Source organism: Pelobates fuscus, chromosome 4 (genome assembly GCF_036172605.1).
Source record: "Pelobates fuscus isolate aPelFus1 chromosome 4, aPelFus1.pri, whole genome shotgun sequence".
NCBI lineage: Eukaryota > Metazoa > Chordata > Amphibia > Anura > Pelobatidae > Pelobates > Pelobates fuscus.
In genome coordinates this window covers 237,573,745-237,591,669 of record NC_086320.1, presented here as the reverse complement: position 1 = coordinate 237,591,669, position 17,925 = coordinate 237,573,745, and the positions used below count along the sequence as shown (strand labels likewise).

General features: G+C 39.7%; 1 protein-coding gene across 1 annotated transcript in view; it reads right to left on the bottom strand.

Annotated features, from left to right (window-relative positions):
• Positions 1-17,925, bottom strand: part of GLB1 (galactosidase beta 1) — a 256,457-nt gene that overhangs the window by 185,846 nt on the left and 52,686 nt on the right. The window contains exons 3-4 of the mRNA XM_063452008.1: positions 2,297-2,447; positions 131-191 (exon numbers count right to left, since the gene is read on the bottom strand). Of these exons, the coding sequence (XP_063308078.1) occupies positions 131-191; positions 2,297-2,447 (212 nt within the window). The remainder of the gene's footprint in view (positions 1-130; positions 192-2,296; positions 2,448-17,925) is intronic.

The window sequence follows — 17,925 nt, the reverse complement described above, 5'->3', positions numbered from 1 at the left end:
CTTTTACCCACAAACATATTTACACTACGCATACACATACCGGTAGTTATTTTATAACATGCATAAACAAGGACAATGGTACAAGTATAAAGTGGGAAAATGTCAGAATAACAAACAGTAGTTTTAGTACCTGGGTCAGAAGATCGTAGAACAATAGACTTTTTTGCAAGAAGCCAAGCTGGTAAACCTCCCTGGATCAGGAAAAGGGAAGAAACAATTATATATACATATAGTTTTATTTATTTTAAATTAAGATAATACCGAGGATGTTCCCATGTGGTATGCACTCTCTCTATGGGTTATTTGCATCATGCAAAATAAAATAAAAATATTTTAGAGTTTGCTACATAAAAAAGTAAGGCACTATGGCTATACTTGTTTGTATACATAAATAATGTGGTATGACGTCAAAGATATAATATAACTTCTTCACATTTATTGAATTAAAAAAAAAAAGAGAAGTTTATTAAAGTATTTATTTCAGTTGTGCTATTAAAAGTTAGATTATATACCGTATTTATCGGCGTATAACACGCACCTCATTTTTAGAAAGAAATTCCAGGAAATTTCCCCCCCCCATCCCATAGTGTTCCCCCCCCTCCCCTCCCATAGTATTCTCCCCCCATCCCCTCCCCTCCCATAGTATTCTCCCCCCTCCCCTCCCATAGTATTCTCCCCCCCATCCCCTCCCCTCCCATAGTATTCTCCCCCCTCCCCTCCCATAGTATTCTCCCCCCCATCCCCTCCCCTCCCATAGTATTCTCCCCCCCTCCCCTCCCATACTATTCTCCCCCCTCCCCTCCCCTCGTATTCTCCCCCCTCCCCTCCCATAGTATTTTCCCCCTCCCCTCCCATAGTATTTCCCCCCCCCCTCCCATTCTCCCCCCCCTCCCATAGTATTCTCCCCCCCTCCCCTCCCATAGTGTACTTCCTTCCCCTCCCCTCCCATAGTGTACTTCCCTCCCCTCCCATAGTGTACTTCCCCTCCCATAATTACTTACCTGTCCTGAAGCGTGGGCCGGCTTCACAGCTTGCACCGCGGTACAGGAACTTTAATTTCATGTTCCGGTTTCCGGCGGGACTGAAAGGAAGTGTGCACACTATTGTGCACACTTCCTTTCAGTCCCGCCGGAAACCGGAACATGAAATTAAAGTTCCTGTACCGCGGTGCAAGCTGTGAAGCCGGCCCACGCTTCAGGACAGGTAAGTAATTATGGGATATCGGCGTATAACACGCACCCACGATTTTCCCCCTATTTTCAGGGGAAAAAAGTGCGTGTTATACGCCGATAAATACGGTATATCCAAATCTACTTTCTACACAATAAATAGCCAAATAATCTTTATTTTATCTCTATAGGTAAGAACAGTATGATCACTGCCCTAATGAAAGTTTTTTCATCGTATCAATGAGAACATGCAATAATGCTGCGTGATCTCTAAGACGTCACATTAAGTCAAATACTATGCTACTTGCAACATATATATTTTAGTTTGATATTCATCAAACATAAGATTTATATAAAAAAAACTTTCTCAAGAAACAAACATTTGCTGGCCCTTAACAACATATTTTAGAAAAAGAGAGAAGAAGGATCACTGTAAGGCTGTTCCCTTTTTCAACCTAGCTGTATACAGCCAACAGTGACCCACTACCAGAGGTAATAGCAGCAAAAAGTGGAAAGCAGAACAATAAAACACACAGTCAAGCCTCGCACTCATGCATAATGATCATGATCCCCAGGACCATAATCTTAGGACTGTGGGGACTTCTAGAAGTCACAGCATTACAGTAGGATTATACTGTGCTTACCTAAATACATAATTAGATGATTTGGGTATTTACTGTATATTGAGTGGAAAGTAGATTTGGATCTATAATATCTCACTTTTGATAGAACTGCTGAAATACATTTTCATTTTAATTTGATAAATAAAAGTAATATTTTATCTTTGACGGCATAGAACATTAATTCTGTAAATCATTTACTTTAGGGCTGAAACCCCTTGTTCTAGTGGTGGACCTATTTTGATTATTAGGACTCATCTTGTTAGTTTCAATGAGTTATTTGTATAAGAATTATTATTATTTTATATATTTTTAATTCTAGTCTAGTCTAAAGAGTGAAATGTTCAAATAAGAGCATTTTTCCAAAAATAATACTCGTTGTAATGGAGTGGCTGATGTAGAGGTGAATACAAAGATGGTTTTGTTAGTACACCCAATGTACAAAAATGTAGTTTACTATAAAATACAATACAACTGTGAAAATGTAAAAATAAATGCACATAATACCATATCCCATTCTGCACAGATATAGGGACCAGCTCTCAGTATAACCAGTAGTCCAATTTCATTGGCAAGTTGCAAGAAAGACACAATATCATGATCTCCAGAAAAGTTATACACTCCTGGCTTTTGCTCGTGAAAGTTCCATGGTACATACCTGTGAGAGACATTATTGATTAATAAAAAAAAAAAAAACTAAGATTAAAAAATAACCTCTCAATGAGGCAAATAAATAAGATGAGAGATGGATTGGTCAGTGTAGATTGTGCCAGTTCTACCCTGGGCTTAAATAATAATAATAATAATAATAATAATATATAAACATAATATCACCAGAGAACCCTAGAGTGGGGATCTCAAATCCTGGTATTTAAAAGGTGAACTACTTGGATGGAACTTTTATATTAAGTTTAGTAGGGAAATACAGTTACAGATTAGCTGTAGAAAGTAGCCATTTATGAGCATTTATTAGAGACTCATCCAGGCTTTATTGTGCATTGCCTAAGAGAATACCCATAAGGTTACACATTTATTAACTGCTAATTAAATTGAGGGATAATGTTTAGATCAAAAAGTTATCATCCTCCCTGTCCATGATTGTAACCAAAAGACAAAATAGACACCTACCAATTGGAAATTTGATGTTAAGTAGAGCATATATTTAGCTATATAATTGGATATCAACAAGCATGGACAGAAAAAAAAGGAATATCCACAAAACTATCAATTAGATATAGAACTGCATACATTGAAGCGTATAGTAATTAGATAGGGCATATATGATCGGAAACAGAGTAAATGATTTGAAAAAAGTACTTAAAGTAATAACGACAAAGGCTCAAAACTTGTGAGAAAACATGTAAAAGTATTCAATTAGAAGTTTGTTCTACATATAGGAAAGTATGAGCCCAGAGCATGATAATCAGTCTAATTCTTATCACTCTTAAGTTCCTATACAGTAGAAGGATGAACAAAGGATAATATAGTGGAGAAGAGGCTAGATTTAAGATAGCTTGGAGTAGTAATATTGGAAAAAGGAAAAGAAGGAATAGATGGCGCTAAAAGTTGGTGCTGCTACAATAACACCAAAGTGTACAGTCACTACAGTTTCCTATATAAAACAGGAAATAAAATAATACATAGTAAAGCCTGTATGAATCTTTACAACTGGTCTATACAAGGTCTATACAAGAGCCTATTGTAAGTTGGCTCTGGACTTATAAGGCACATCAACTCCTCTTAGGTATTCAGAGTATTTTCTCCAGCTTTTATCACAGGAACAAACAGGGAATCCCAGGTCCAAAGTGAAAGATAAAGCTATTTATTTTGTACAGATAGTACATACAGAGTAAATAAAATAATTTTAAAAGCACAACGTTTCAACCCACAACTGGGTCTTCCTCAGGTGCAAGCATATTAAAAGTGCATACAATTTCGTTTATATACCATATGCAAATTACTTAATATCGAACACACACATACATAATTAAAATGGGATACTCCTATTTCCAAATATGTAGTTCCGCCAACCACAACATGGTTGCATACTGTTGCGCCCAGGACCCTCCACAATATGTCGCCCGGCAGCTTTCTTTCTCCTCCTGTTTCCCCTTGTGTATGCCGATACGTCACTTCCCCCAATGTTCTCCATACTGAGCATGTCACAGGAATAGTCTCTCGGCCAGGGGAAAACTTTCACGTTCGTCCTCTTACCGGTTTTAAAAGTACTATGTGCTGTATCCGGCGGGGAAAACGGAAGTCCTTAAGATGCCATTTTACAAATGGGCTAGCCTCTCATTATCCACATGGTCATACCATACCTATGAGGAGTTGATGTGCCTTATAAGTCCAGATCCAACTTCTAATAGGCTCTAAAAATTGTGAGTGTGCTGACCTTGTATAGACCAATTGTAAAGATTCGTACGGGTTATACTATGTATTATTTTATTTCCTGTTTTATATAGGAAACAGTACAACTATAAAATAAATACGTTTTACCAAGTGATTATTGTAAGGTAAATGGTACGTGTGTGCTGAACACCCTTTTCTGGTTTATTTTAGAGTAGTAATATGCTTATACACACTCTGAATATACTAAAATCTTGTCACCAATAATCTTGGTTCATTGTGTATTGTAACTATCTTACACTAGTTCTCATCCTCCCTGTCCATGATTGTAACCAAAAGACAAAACAGACACCTATCGATTAGAAATTCCATGCTAAAAAGAGCATAAATTTAACTACATAATTGGGTATGCTTTAAATTGTTTCAGCATTCATGGACAGAGAAAAAAGGAATATCCACTAATTGATCAATTTGACTTAGAAGTATTTATAGAAGAGTATAGTAATTATATATAATCGGAAGCTTAGAGTAAATGATTTGAAAAAAAAAAGTACTTAGAAAAGTAACAACCATAATGGCTCAAAACTTGTGAGAAAACATGTAAAAGTATTCAATTATACCTAGTTTCCACTGTGCGGTACGGTTCGGGTCTGTTCGGTCTGGTATGCTATTTTGAGTGTTACCATTATGAAAGTGGCCTATACAACCGAACCGAACTGCACCATTCCTGGGCCCCCTTCAGATGTAGGGCCAGAGCAAATGGTACGGTACATTAGGGTGGAGCTATGGCGTCACACTATACAATCCATTGATTGGCAGACAGGAAATGTCAATGACACACTAGGCATTTGGTCTAAACCCCACATGCCCCCTGGCGGTCCGACTTGCAGTGTAAACGCTCACCTGAATAGGCTGGACCATTCTAACCCTTCCAAACTGTACCGACCCAAACTATACCGCTCAGTGGAAATGAGGCATTAGAGGTTCCTTCTACATATAAGAAAGTATGAGCCCACAGAAAGATAAGCAGTCCAATTCTTACCATTCCTAAGTTCCTATAAAGTAAAAGGATGAACAAAGGAGAGGAGGCTAGATTTAAGATAGCTTGTAGTAGTATGCTTATACGCACTCTGAATATCCTATAGTCTAGTTACCTAGTGTCTTGGATAACTGTGTATTATAACTATCCTTCACTTTTATTAGCCTCAATCTGCCTCAATCGTTATGGTTAGTGCAGTTAATCAATTAGTATCCCTTAAAACTCTTCCATTCTCAAACCCAAACTAAACATGAACAAAAAAGCAAGTCAGTGCACAGTGCTTAAAAATAAAGTAAAAAGGATGCCTCTGCGCGTTTCGGTGCTTAATGCAGTTAAGTTTATACTTCTAATCTGTAACGGTCTTTCCCTACTGAACTTAATATATAAGTTCCATCCAAGCAGTTCACTTTTTAAATATCAGAACTTGAGATCCCCTCTCTAGGGATCTCGGGTGATATTTTGTTTCTGGTTCCAGTTACATGCAGGGTTAAAGGGACATGCTAACCACCAAATCTTGTATGTATTGGTTTAGTTGCATATATGCGGTCCTTTTGTCTGGTAATGTAAAAAAATTTGCTGTTTCTGACAAACTACAATATTTACATATGGCAGAATGAACACTTCTAGTTGCTGTCATAGAGAGAGTCACTATTAAAGTACTCCTTAAATACTTCAATTTTGGAAGGTCATATTGTTTGTCGCTATCACACACAGCATTATGATGCTGAAAGCAACTAATGCTTCACATTAAGATACAATGGGTTCATGTTTCTCAAGAAGGAGTATTGGATTGGCAGTGTGCGGCGAATACATCATAGGTCCACAGTGTCTCACAATGGGTGGATTGGGCTGCAGAGAATGGACTGTTCCAGAGCTGGATAACAGGCAAGTTTGTTTACTTAATGATTTCTTTATTAACCAAACTAGGGCCTAGAATATAAAAACAATAATTTAAAAATATATTTATTTTCAAAGTTACAGTGTTCCTTTAAGAAAGAAAGAACAAAAAACAAATCAAACAGAAAATTACACCCACGTATAGCTACCAACATCTCAGTTATGCAGAAAACCAACTCAATGTGTTACTCATCAGATGACTAATATATAGAGTAACATAAATATAGATACAAGCTGTAAAACTGGAAACTATGTTGAAAACCCAGTATGTGGGTCACACCACTAAATAATAACCAAGCCTTCTTAGCATAAATTCTGGTATGAAGATGTGTGAAAAAAATAAATAAAAAAAAACTATCATGTCCTCATTTGCAGCACAACCAAATAGCAAGCTAAATTAGCTACTGGTAGTTCAAAACGTTTTTAAAGAAATATTTTTATTTCTATAGATATTAGCTCATATACTTAGTCATTCAAAATCGAGCTAAGCATGTGGGTTAGTTTACTTTTGCACTATTTCTGGACAAAATTCTAGGAGCTTACAGAATTTCTGTTAGATGCCTGAGCAGTGCTGATTTGTAAAAGACACTGCAATTATATGACAGTTGCTCAGAAATGGCAATCAGGAAGCTGAAAGGCTTTTTCATGGTCTAGTGGCCTTTCATGGTTTTTACAGTCCCCAAAGGATCACGATAGGGTCAGGAACACAAAAATGTATTCAAACAAAATCACCCGTGAAACAAAGTGATTAAAAAACTTAACTTATAGGTACACAGCTTCCAAAGGTTATTTCCCAGCTAATAAATGGTAGAATTGTATAAGTGATAGGATGTTTTAGGGATTCTGCTGGTGTACCTAAAATAGAGGATAAAACATAGTGCAAATATTGTTTGGTACTCAAAGAAATATACTGGTATATATGCACTCACAAGTTCCAAATTGGTAAAGCGTTTTAGAGGTGCCTCCCCACGATGTAGATGGGGGGGTACTGGTCAGTGTCCCTCCTCAAGTGGTAGCCAATGGGGTATCAGGGTCAGCGATATGATCAAAAAAACTCTGACCAAATGAATACTTCCAAGGCAATTTATTCACTCATAAAATCAGGAGGTGTACAAAATAAATAAAAACAAATATAAACAGGTCACCGGTCCTACGCGTTTCGTCCTTGTGCAAAAGGACTTCCTCAGGGACCTCTTTAGTAAAAACAGCAATAACATGTACAATGGCTGACAAGGCATCCTAAAAAACGCTAACACATAAACTCTTATATAGGGGTAATCCCTTCAAGTCATTGGTGGAATAGTGGGCGTCTTCTCTCTTCTGAGTTTCCATTTGTTACCCGGCATCTTTCTTCAGGTGTAGCTTCTTAGCCGGAGATTTCAGATCCCTCCCGTATGATTTTCTATCATTTCCGCATACGTCACGCGTTATGTTCTTGTCACGTGACCCGTATGCTTTCCACACTCGAGAAAAAACATGGCCTTGCGTTCCATTAAGAACATTCCATTTTAGGATGCCTTGTCAGCCATTGTACATGTTATTGCTGTTTTTACTAAAGAGGTCCCTGAGGAAGTCCTTTTGCACAAGGACGAAACGCGTAGGACTGGTGACCTGTTTATATTTATATTTGTTTTTATTTATTTTGTACACCTCCTGATTTTATGAGTGAATAAATTGCCTTGGAAGTATTCATTTGGTCGGAGTTTTTTGGATCATCTCGCTGACCCTGATACCCCATTGGCTACCACTTGAGGAGGGACACTGACCAGTACCCCCCATCTACATCGTGGGGAGGCACCTCTAAAACGCTTTACCAATTTGGAACTTGTGAGTGCATATATACCAGTATATTACTATGTTTTATCCTCTATTTTAGGTACACCAGCAGAATCCCTAAAACATCCTATCACTTACACAAAAATGTATTCCTGACCCTATAGTGTTAAAACCACCATCTAGCCCTCCTGGGCCCCCCATGCTTCCATAAATATAGCAAAATCTTACTGTATTCAAGCCAGAAGCTGTAGGAGTAGCCAGTGAAGTTATCACTAGGCTGTAATGTAAACACTGTCAGGGTATTTATATCGGCAGACATTTTGTGCTATGATAGAAATTTAAATGTATATTGTCAGAGTCACTCTGAACAGACCAGACTCCATTTTGTTATTTTCAAGTTAACAAAGAGACACGACATTTCTATCCTTTCTGTAAAACTAACAACTTTGCCAGAGCTAAAGGAATGCATAGTATACACAAACCTGTTGATAAGAAATGAGAACGGGGGATGGACAGACTGTCTAAATGCTAATGGAATATAATCAATTCTAAATCCAGACATTTATGACAGAGAAGATTAAATAATTTAATTTTACTTTCGATAATGTATAAGATACCATTGTAAGTTTAGGGGTCACACTTAGTTACGAACTGTCATATTGGAAATTATAGCAGAATTTGCCAGACACATAGTCTGGACAAAACTTAAAGAAACTATTTGATCTGACAGAAAACTTAAATTATAGATAACCATAAAGATAAGCTAAATAACGTCAAAATAGCCACCAGGAAAAGTTAACTCTTTCCTGGATAGGAATGTTTAGTGGGACGAGACTAATCTATCGACCATATACTTAAATTGCTATCTGGAAGGAAACCACACCTCTAGTTTTCTATTGGTCTATCACCTAGTGAATTTTTCCTTTAAAAAGTTAAGACAAAGGGAAGAGAGAGAAATTCAGAGAAAAGGAAGAGGTATGCAGAGAAAGCAAAAGGAGGCAGAAGGATGCAAAGCAAGACAAAGTAGGCGAGAAAGAAACATTCCTTGACACTTAGCTACCTGAGAACATCTGATGAGAACATCTCTTTAACTGGTAAATTTACTGGTTTCATTTAATTAATCTAAATTAATTACAATTTTCTAATAGCATGATATATGACTGGATAAATCACGATTAGATTTCGATATTTAGAAATCTTAATTACTAAAGAAATATATCATTAAACTTTCTATTCTGCAGATAGAAATTAATAATTATGTATTTATGTGACATATCACATGTTAGCATATCGTGATATTTATCCAGGTGTATTGATTTGCTCTAAAATAAGATAAAATATCTGTTTAGGCAAGTTAAGATTCTGCTTATAGAACATAGTAGATTACTCTTATTTGATGGTTCCAGGAAATGACTAATGAACTGGTTTAAATGTTATTTTATTTAAAATCACATGAGAATAGGTCTTAATTACTTAGGAGGTCTAGCCAGCATTGAAAGGGTTATTCTAACTGTTAGCTAAAGTTTTATGGCTTTATGCTGCAAACTGTGTGAAACTTTTTCTTTGTCTCTGTGAAGCCCATCATAAATCATTGTCTTGACAATTAAGACTGTGTTAGCCATTGGAAGATGTTTTTACATTGCCATTGTATTGCATACCATGTTATACTAAATATTCATTGATTATTGTCACGCATGTTACTTATTATTATTTAAAATGTCACAATACATTGTATCTATTTTTATAACAAATTGTGATTTTATTTATATGGAATACATTTCACTTACACGATAACGATCTTTGGGATCTGAGAATTGAAATAGTGGGCAATTCTCAACTGTTTACTATTATTATCCCATAAATATCCCCACAACACTGCATATTCTCTGAAAAGACAGTGTTTACAGCAAAAGGCCTGAAGGTAATGATTCTACTCCCTAGAACAAATTCAATAAGCTGTAGTTGTTCTGGTGACTATAGTGTCCCTTTAAGTGTGTTTATGCTGTGTATGACCATGATTTCTGTTACTAATCTGACTTGTTCAAAGCCTCCACTTTGCATTAACTTGAATCCTGTGTTTTGACCCGGCTGTGTCTTGACTTGAGTGCTCTATTCCAGTGTTTTGCACCACACCTGGCTTGTTCCTGATTTCAAGTTACTTTAGTGTTTCCATAGTAGACCTGGCCATGTCTTCTACCCCATTATTATTTATTATGTCTCCTCCTGGTCTAAATAAATTATTCTTAGTGTAGTTCTGATTTTTTTATTTTTCCTCTTCAGCAAGAATTATGTATTGCCAATGCTATAGTGTCCTTGTCACCATTTAGGTGATTTGGCCAGCATTGCCAGGGTTAAAAAAAAAAAGTGATTTACTTAGCTTTCGGCCTTCGCCACGTAGTCTCCTCTGTGGGGCACGTCACAATGATTGAGCTCAATGTTCGTAACCTCTGCCAATTCAATGCTTTAAGGAAAGCACTGGGAGGCAAATGTGCATGTACTGCAAAACACCACACAGTGCCAATCAGATGCACTGCAAAATGCCACGCAGTGCCAACCTAAGATCATCTGACTAAAATAGCAGAGTATTACTCTATTTTGCGCCTCTTCTGGCTGTCCTGTAGGCATGTGCATGGGGAAAATTTTCGGTTCGGCATTCCAAAAATCAGGATTTAGGCGATTCGGCACTTCAACACTTTGGAACTTCGGGACTTCTCATGCAGCCGCTTAGTAGATAACTCCCTAATTTCCATAGTATTAGGGAGTTATCTACCAAAAGGCCGAAAGACCTAAATTGGTCTTTAAGCCAAATTTACTAATACTAAGTAAAATTACTTCGTATTAGTAACTTTTGCCCCTACTCGCTATACCGCAAGTAGAGGCATGTCTATTAAACAGTGAGCTGCTCACTGTTAAAAAAATAAAAAATAAAACATAGGGTCCCCCCTCCCTAAAGTAAAATGATGGGGGGGGGAAAACTATTGTCCTCCCCCCGGCCCCCACCCCTGAGTGGTGGGTGGGGGCCCTAATGTCCTCCCCCCTGGCCCCCACATCTGAGCGGCAGGTGGGGGCCCTACAGTAAAATAAGGGGGGGGGACGGGACCTAATGTCCTCACCCTGGCCCCCACCCCTGAGCAGCGGGTGGGGGCCCTAAATACTAATAAGGAGGGGAACCTAAGGTCCTCCCCCCTGGCCCCCACCCTTAAACGGCGGGTGGGGGCCCTAAATACCAATAAGGAGGGGGGGAACCTAATGTCCTCCCCCTGGCCCACACCCCTGAGCAGCGGATGGGGGCCCTAAATTGGAATAGGGGGGGGGACCTAATGTCCTCCCCGCTGGCCCCCACCCCTGAGCGGCAGGTGGGGGCCCTAAATACTAATAAGGGGAGGGGACCTAATGTCCTCCCCCCTGGCCCCCACCCCTGGGCGGCGGGTGGGGGCCCTTAAAAAAAAATGTCCCCCCAGGTGACTAGGGGTCCCCTAGTCACCCCCTCCCCCCCCAAAAAAAATATTTCCCTACCTACCCCCCTCACCCTAAAAATGACCTTCAACTAAGTACCTGTAAAAAAAAAAAAAAAAAAAGTACCATTCAATGTTTTCTTTCTTCTAAAATCTTCTTTTTTCAGCCCCAAAAAAGACCAAATAAAATCCATAATAGCCGACGCAATAAAAAAAGAAATAAAAATAATTATTAGTATTTAGGGCCCCCACCCACTACTCAGGGGTGGGGGCCGGGGGGGAGGACATTAGGTCATCCCCCCTTATTTTACTGTAGGGCCCCCACCCAACCACTCAGGGGTGGGGGCCAGGGGGAGGCAATAGGTTCCCCCTTTAGTTTAAAAGCCCCCACTCGCATGTCGGGGCATAATTTACTAATACTAAGTAATCTTTACTTAGTATTAGTAAATTTGTCTGAAAGACCAATTTAGATCTTTCAGCCTTTTAGTAGATAGCTCCGTAATACCGTGGGAATTAGGGAGTTATCTACTTATTCATTCCTGTCATTACATTGACTGGCCAAGTAACTTACATTTTATATGAATGTATGTTACTTGATTGTTGTAAGTGTTGCAAATGCTTACAGCTTAATCCTGGCTATGTTTGTATACTTTTTATTTAAAATTGTATACAATGTATATTAGTACTTAGGAAATTTCGGAACTTCGAGACCTCGGCAATTCGGACATTCAGATGTATTGCCAATGCTATAGTGTCCTTGTCACCATTTAGGTGATTTGGCCAGCATTGCCAGGGTTAAAAAAAAAAAGTGATTTACTTAGCTTTCGGCCTTCGCCACGTAGTCTCCTCTGTGGGGCACTTCACAATGATTGAGCTCAATGTTCGTAACCTCTGCCAATTCAATGCTTTAAGGAAAGCACTGGGAGGCAAATGTGCATGTACTGCAAAACACCACACAGTGCCAATCAGATGCACTGCAAAATGCCACGCAGTGCCAACCTAAGATCATCTGACTAAAATAGCAGAGTATTACTCTATTTTGCGCCTCTTCTGGCTGTCCTGTAGGCATGTGCATGGGGAAAATTTTCGGTTCGGCATTCCAAAAATCAGGATTTAGGCGATTCGGCACTTCAACACTTTGGAACTTCGGGACTTCTCATGCAGCCGCTTAGTAGATAACTCCCTAATTTCCATAGTATTAGGGAGTTATCTACCAAAAGGCCGAAAGACCTAAATTGGTCTTTAAGCCAAATTTACTAATACTAAGTAAAATTACTTCGTATTAGTAACTTTTGCCCCTACTCGCTATACCGCAAGTAGAGGCATGTCTATTAAACAGTGAGCTGCTCACTGTTAAAAAAATAAAAAATAAAACATAGGGTCCCCCCTCCCTAAAGTAAAATGATGGGGGGGGGGGAAACTATTGTCCTCCCCCCGGCCCCCACCCCTGAGTGGTGGGTGGGGGCCCTAATGTCCTCCCCCCTGGCCCCCACCTCTGAGCGGCAGGTGGGGGCCCTACAGTAAAATAAGGGGGGGGGACGGGACCTAATGTCCTCACCCTGGCCCCCACCCCTGAGCAGCGGGTGGGGGCCCTAAATACTAATAAGGAGGGGAACCTAAGGTCCTCCCCCCTGGCCCCCACCCTTAAACGGCGGGTGGGGGCCCTAAATACCAATAAGGAGGGGGGGAACCTAATGTCCTCCCCCTGGCCCACACCCCTGAGCAGCGGATGGGGGCCCTAAATTGGAATAGGGGGGGGACCTAATGTCCTCCCCGCTGGCCCCCACCCCTGAGCGGCAGGTGGGGGCCCTAAATACTAATAAGGGGAGGGGACCTAATGTCCTCCCCCCTGGCCCCCACCCCTGGGCGGCGGGTGGGGGCCCTAAAAAAAAATGTCCCCCCAGGTGACTAGGGGTCCCCTAGTCACCCCCTCCCCCCCAAAAAAAAATATTTCCCTACCTACCCCCCTCACCCTAAAAATGACCTTCAACTAAGTACCTGTAAAAAAAAAAAAAAAAAAAGTACCATTCAATGTTTTCTTTCTTCTAAAATCTTCTTTTTTCAGCCCCAAAAAAGACCAAATAAAATCCATAATAGCCGACGCAATAAAAAAAGAAATAAAAATAATTATTAGTATTTAGGGCCCCCACCCACTACTCAGGGGTGGGGGCCGGGGGGGAGGACATTAGGTCCCCCCCCCCTTATTTTACTGTAGGGAACCCACCCACCGCTCAGGGGTGGGGGCCAGGGAGGAGGACATTAGGTCATCCCCCCTTATTTTACTGTAGGGCCCCCACCCAACCACTCAGGGGTGGGGGCCAGGGGGAGGCAATAGGTTCCCCCTTTAGTTTAAAAGCCCCCACTCGCATGTCGGGGCATAATTTACTAATACTAAGTAATCTTTACTTAGTATTAGTAAATTTGTCTGAAAGACCAATTTAGATCTTTCAGCCTTTTAGTAGATAGCTCCGTAATACCGTGGGAATTAGGGAGTTATCTACTTATTCATTCCTGTCATTACATTGACTGGCCAAGTAACTTACATTTTATATGAATGTATGTTACTTGATTGTTGTAAGTGTTGCAAATGCTTACAGCTGAATCCTGGCTATGTTTGTATACTTTTTATTTAAAATTGTATACAATGTATATTAGTACTTAGGAAATTTCGGAACTTCGAGACCTCGGCAATTCGGACATTCAGAAGTACCATTCATATTCGGACGGAAACGAATTGCACATGTCTACTGTCCTGCAGACCAGACCAGCAGTGTTTTCAACTGTGGGGTTATAGGAACACTGCACTGCCAAAATATGAAAACATATAGAAATAACTGTTTTGCAGATATACCCCTCAATGAACACATGCATTTTTCAAATGACTTTTAATGCTGGACAAAAGTGGTAAGTGGTGTCCCTCAGGGTTCTGATTTGAGACCGCTTCTATTTAACATATTTATAGATGATCTTGAAATAGGCATTGAAAGCCATGTTTTATGGTTTGCAGAGGAGACAAAACTTTGTAAAGTAATACAATGTGAGCAGGATATTGCCTTGCTGCAGAGGGATTTGGATAGATTGGGGGACTGGGCACTAAAATGGCAGATGAAATTTAACGTAGAAAAATGCAAAGTTATGCACTTCGGGGTTAAGAAATGGTAGTGAACTAGGGATAACCACACATGAGAAGGATTTGGGTATTGTTATAGACAACAAATTAGGCAGCAATATGCAATGTCAATCTGTAGTTGCTAAGGCCAGTCATTTTTAGTAGCCACTTAGTTACAAACACTGGCCAAATATTTGTTTTTTGCTTTTTTAACACAAAAACAAATATGAACGCTAACTTTGTCCAGTGTTTGTGACTAAGTGGCTACTACAAAAAACTGGACATACCCTACTTGCAATAACTTGGGTTGTGTACTTTTGCAAATGGTATGCCATCATGGGGGTAAATCTCATTCCTGGGCTACCACACGGTCTCAAAGGTAACATTACTAATCTGGCAAACTTTAATGTGAAAAAACTGAAAAATGGAATGTGCTATATTTGACCCTGTAACTTTCCAAAACACTGTAATAACTGTTAATGGGGGCTACTGTTGTACTCATGAGACTTTGCTGAATCCAAATATGTGCTTTTTTGCAGTAAAAGCTAACAGAATTATGACATCTACAGCTAAAATGTGAGGCAGAACTACAATTTGTTTTAAAATAATTACAATTTCTCAGTTTTTTTTATTTTATTCATAATAAATTATGTTTCATATATACATATTTGATATGAAATGAAAGCCCGTTTTTCCTGAACAACATGATATATAATAAGTGTGGGTGCATATAATATGAAAGATGTGAATTACGGTTGAACAGACATATAGCGCAAATTTCAGTTTTTGTTTACATTTTGTTTTGATCAGAACGTGTACTATTGACTCCGTCCTGAAGGGGTTAATGTGATAGAACATTTAAATAAATAAAAAGACAGCAAGGTATACGGAGTATAGTGCACAGACAATTACCATGATAACAAATTACGAATTGTAGATAATACAAATATTGCTGTGATGTAGAGAAGTCCATATCAGAGAATAGAATGCATACATTTAGATACTATGTTTTTTCATAGCGTTCAATGTGTGATAATAAATCGTGAGCACAAACCTATCCCACGTCACGAAAATGCAAGAGCTCCCATTTAAACTAGGACTCTTAACGGACTTATTATGCCCTTGAATTATCTTAGTTGAATGAAACGCGTTTTTGCTATAAGGACGCTGCTGACATTTATTTTTAAAAGTTAAAAAAAAAGTGCACAGACAACTGAATAGCGGATCCCAGCTGACATACTTATATACTTAGCTACCATACAGTGGTTATTGGAAAGAAGTAAGGCTGTACTCACTATTATAGAGCACTGATATTCTTGTGTTTTGCCACCATCTAGTGGTTATTTGTAAGAACTGCAACACATTCCCACAAACTGCTTTTTATTTGTCAGATATAGTGAATGGTATTCCTTAAAGGGACACTGTAGGCACTGTATCTGCTTCATTTCATTAAACTGATTATAGTGTCCAGAGTTCCCAAGTTCCATAATTTCATTCAGCATTAAACAGTTTTTCATATTTTTATGTTTCAATGCTACATTAGAGTCCCCAGCAGCCCCTGTGCTGCTTCGGCGAATGAGGAAGCACTAGCATGAGCAACAATGGGCAGCTATGATTGGCTGAGAGTGTCTATTTTCAGCCTATCAGAGCTCGAACCATCGGTATGAAGGGTATGACTTCAAGGAAGTGTAATCTCTGCCTTGGCCACACCTCCAGAAGAGGCCAGATTGTGGGTGGCCTTTATCCCTTATTTAGTGTTAAACTGCTCTAAAATGGTTTAACATTGTATGGAGAGACAGTGGCAGGAAATTCCAGGCATCATAACAAATTCAAAGAGATGATCTGATTATAGTGAGTACAGTGTCCCTTTAAGTGTTAAAGTGGAATTATAGTGTAAGAAACACCAACGTGTATTCTTGACACTCACTATAGTTCTAAAACCATCATTTAGGAGGTCAGACTCTTTACATTGGGTTAGAAAGGTGATTTTAACACATGACCACATGAGGCTTCATATTTGCATATCTTTCTTTACTGAAAACTCCAGCAGCATTGAAACATAACAACCAATCAGAAAAAAGTTATGATGCCCATAAAAGGCCCTGTCTATGACATCACTTCCTCTTTCTTTGCTGCTCCAGCCTACAACAGGTCAGAGTATTTTGCCTCTCCTGTGTAACCCCAATATTTGTATTTGTTTTTCCTTTCATACTTCTTGCTAATATACTCCTGTCTCTCCTATACCTGTCCCTTCTAGACTTATACTGTATCCATGACTGCTTTCTCACTGTACCCTGGTATACTGGTGCATTACCTGTAGAAAATTTGTTTCCCTTGCTCGGTCCGCGGGCGTCACGGCTGCCCGTGCCGCACCCGCTCCACAGACCTGTTCTCCTTGTATTTCATTTTCCGGCACTGGTTGGGACTGTGTGGGGACGGGTGGAGGGAGGCCGGGGCGTTTTTTCACCGTTGCAGACATTTGCGCACGAACGGCGGCCGTCTTGGATCTCGTGTCTCGCGAGATCCACGACGGCCGCCTTCCCTCTTGCTTTACAGATCGAGAATCAGTCGATCTGCACCTTTAGTGTTGCCTTTTCCTCAGGATTGCTACTCACTGTTATAAATCTAACATCACCAAATATACTTATGATGAATGTGTAACACTACCTGTCAGTTTTTCCAATACACTTTCCCTCAGGATTGCCCTCACTATATCAAACTGCTCCATGTACTGGTGGTGAGTGTTTTACACTGCCTGTCAGTTTCACATATAGGAACTAATAAACAATCCACTTGCTGGATATTTAAGCATGCAAATCATTAAGGGAGACTGAGTGTATTAAAGATTACCCTGCACTGGGATACATATATATTTACTGTACCTAGTGTACGTTCTAAACGTGGGTGTTCTCTGGGTATTTTTTCATGGCACACCACCCGATCTGCACCTTAGCATTGGTTTCCTTTCTCGCCTCCACAGCAAATCAGCTCAGCTCAAACTGATCTCCACATACATATATGGATGTTTAAACACTGCCTGTCAGTTTAACATTAAAGCAATAGTACCACTCCACTTGCTGGATATGATTTTAATGCAGGATCATTTAGGAAACTGAGTGTATTGCAGAGTACCCTTCACAGGGATACATATATGTATATTTACTGTACCTAGTGTACATATTAAACGCGGGTGTCCTCTGGGTAATTTTTCATGGCACACCACCTGGGGTGACCCCCAGATATGCATGCAATGCTTGTAAGGTGCCAATAATTATAATGTGAGTGTCCTCTGGGTTACCATGGCACACCACCTGGGATGAACCCCAGCCGAATGCATGAGGGTCCTGCAGCTGCAGACCTTAAGGAGAGAGGCCCGACACGCTTCTATAATAAGCCTGATTGTTAAAAAACATGCATACAGCTCTGGCTTACATTTGTGGTGAACCCGGTTAACCCCTCTACACTTGGCACAAGTATTCATACACTCAGACAATCTAAAGCAGGCAATTCA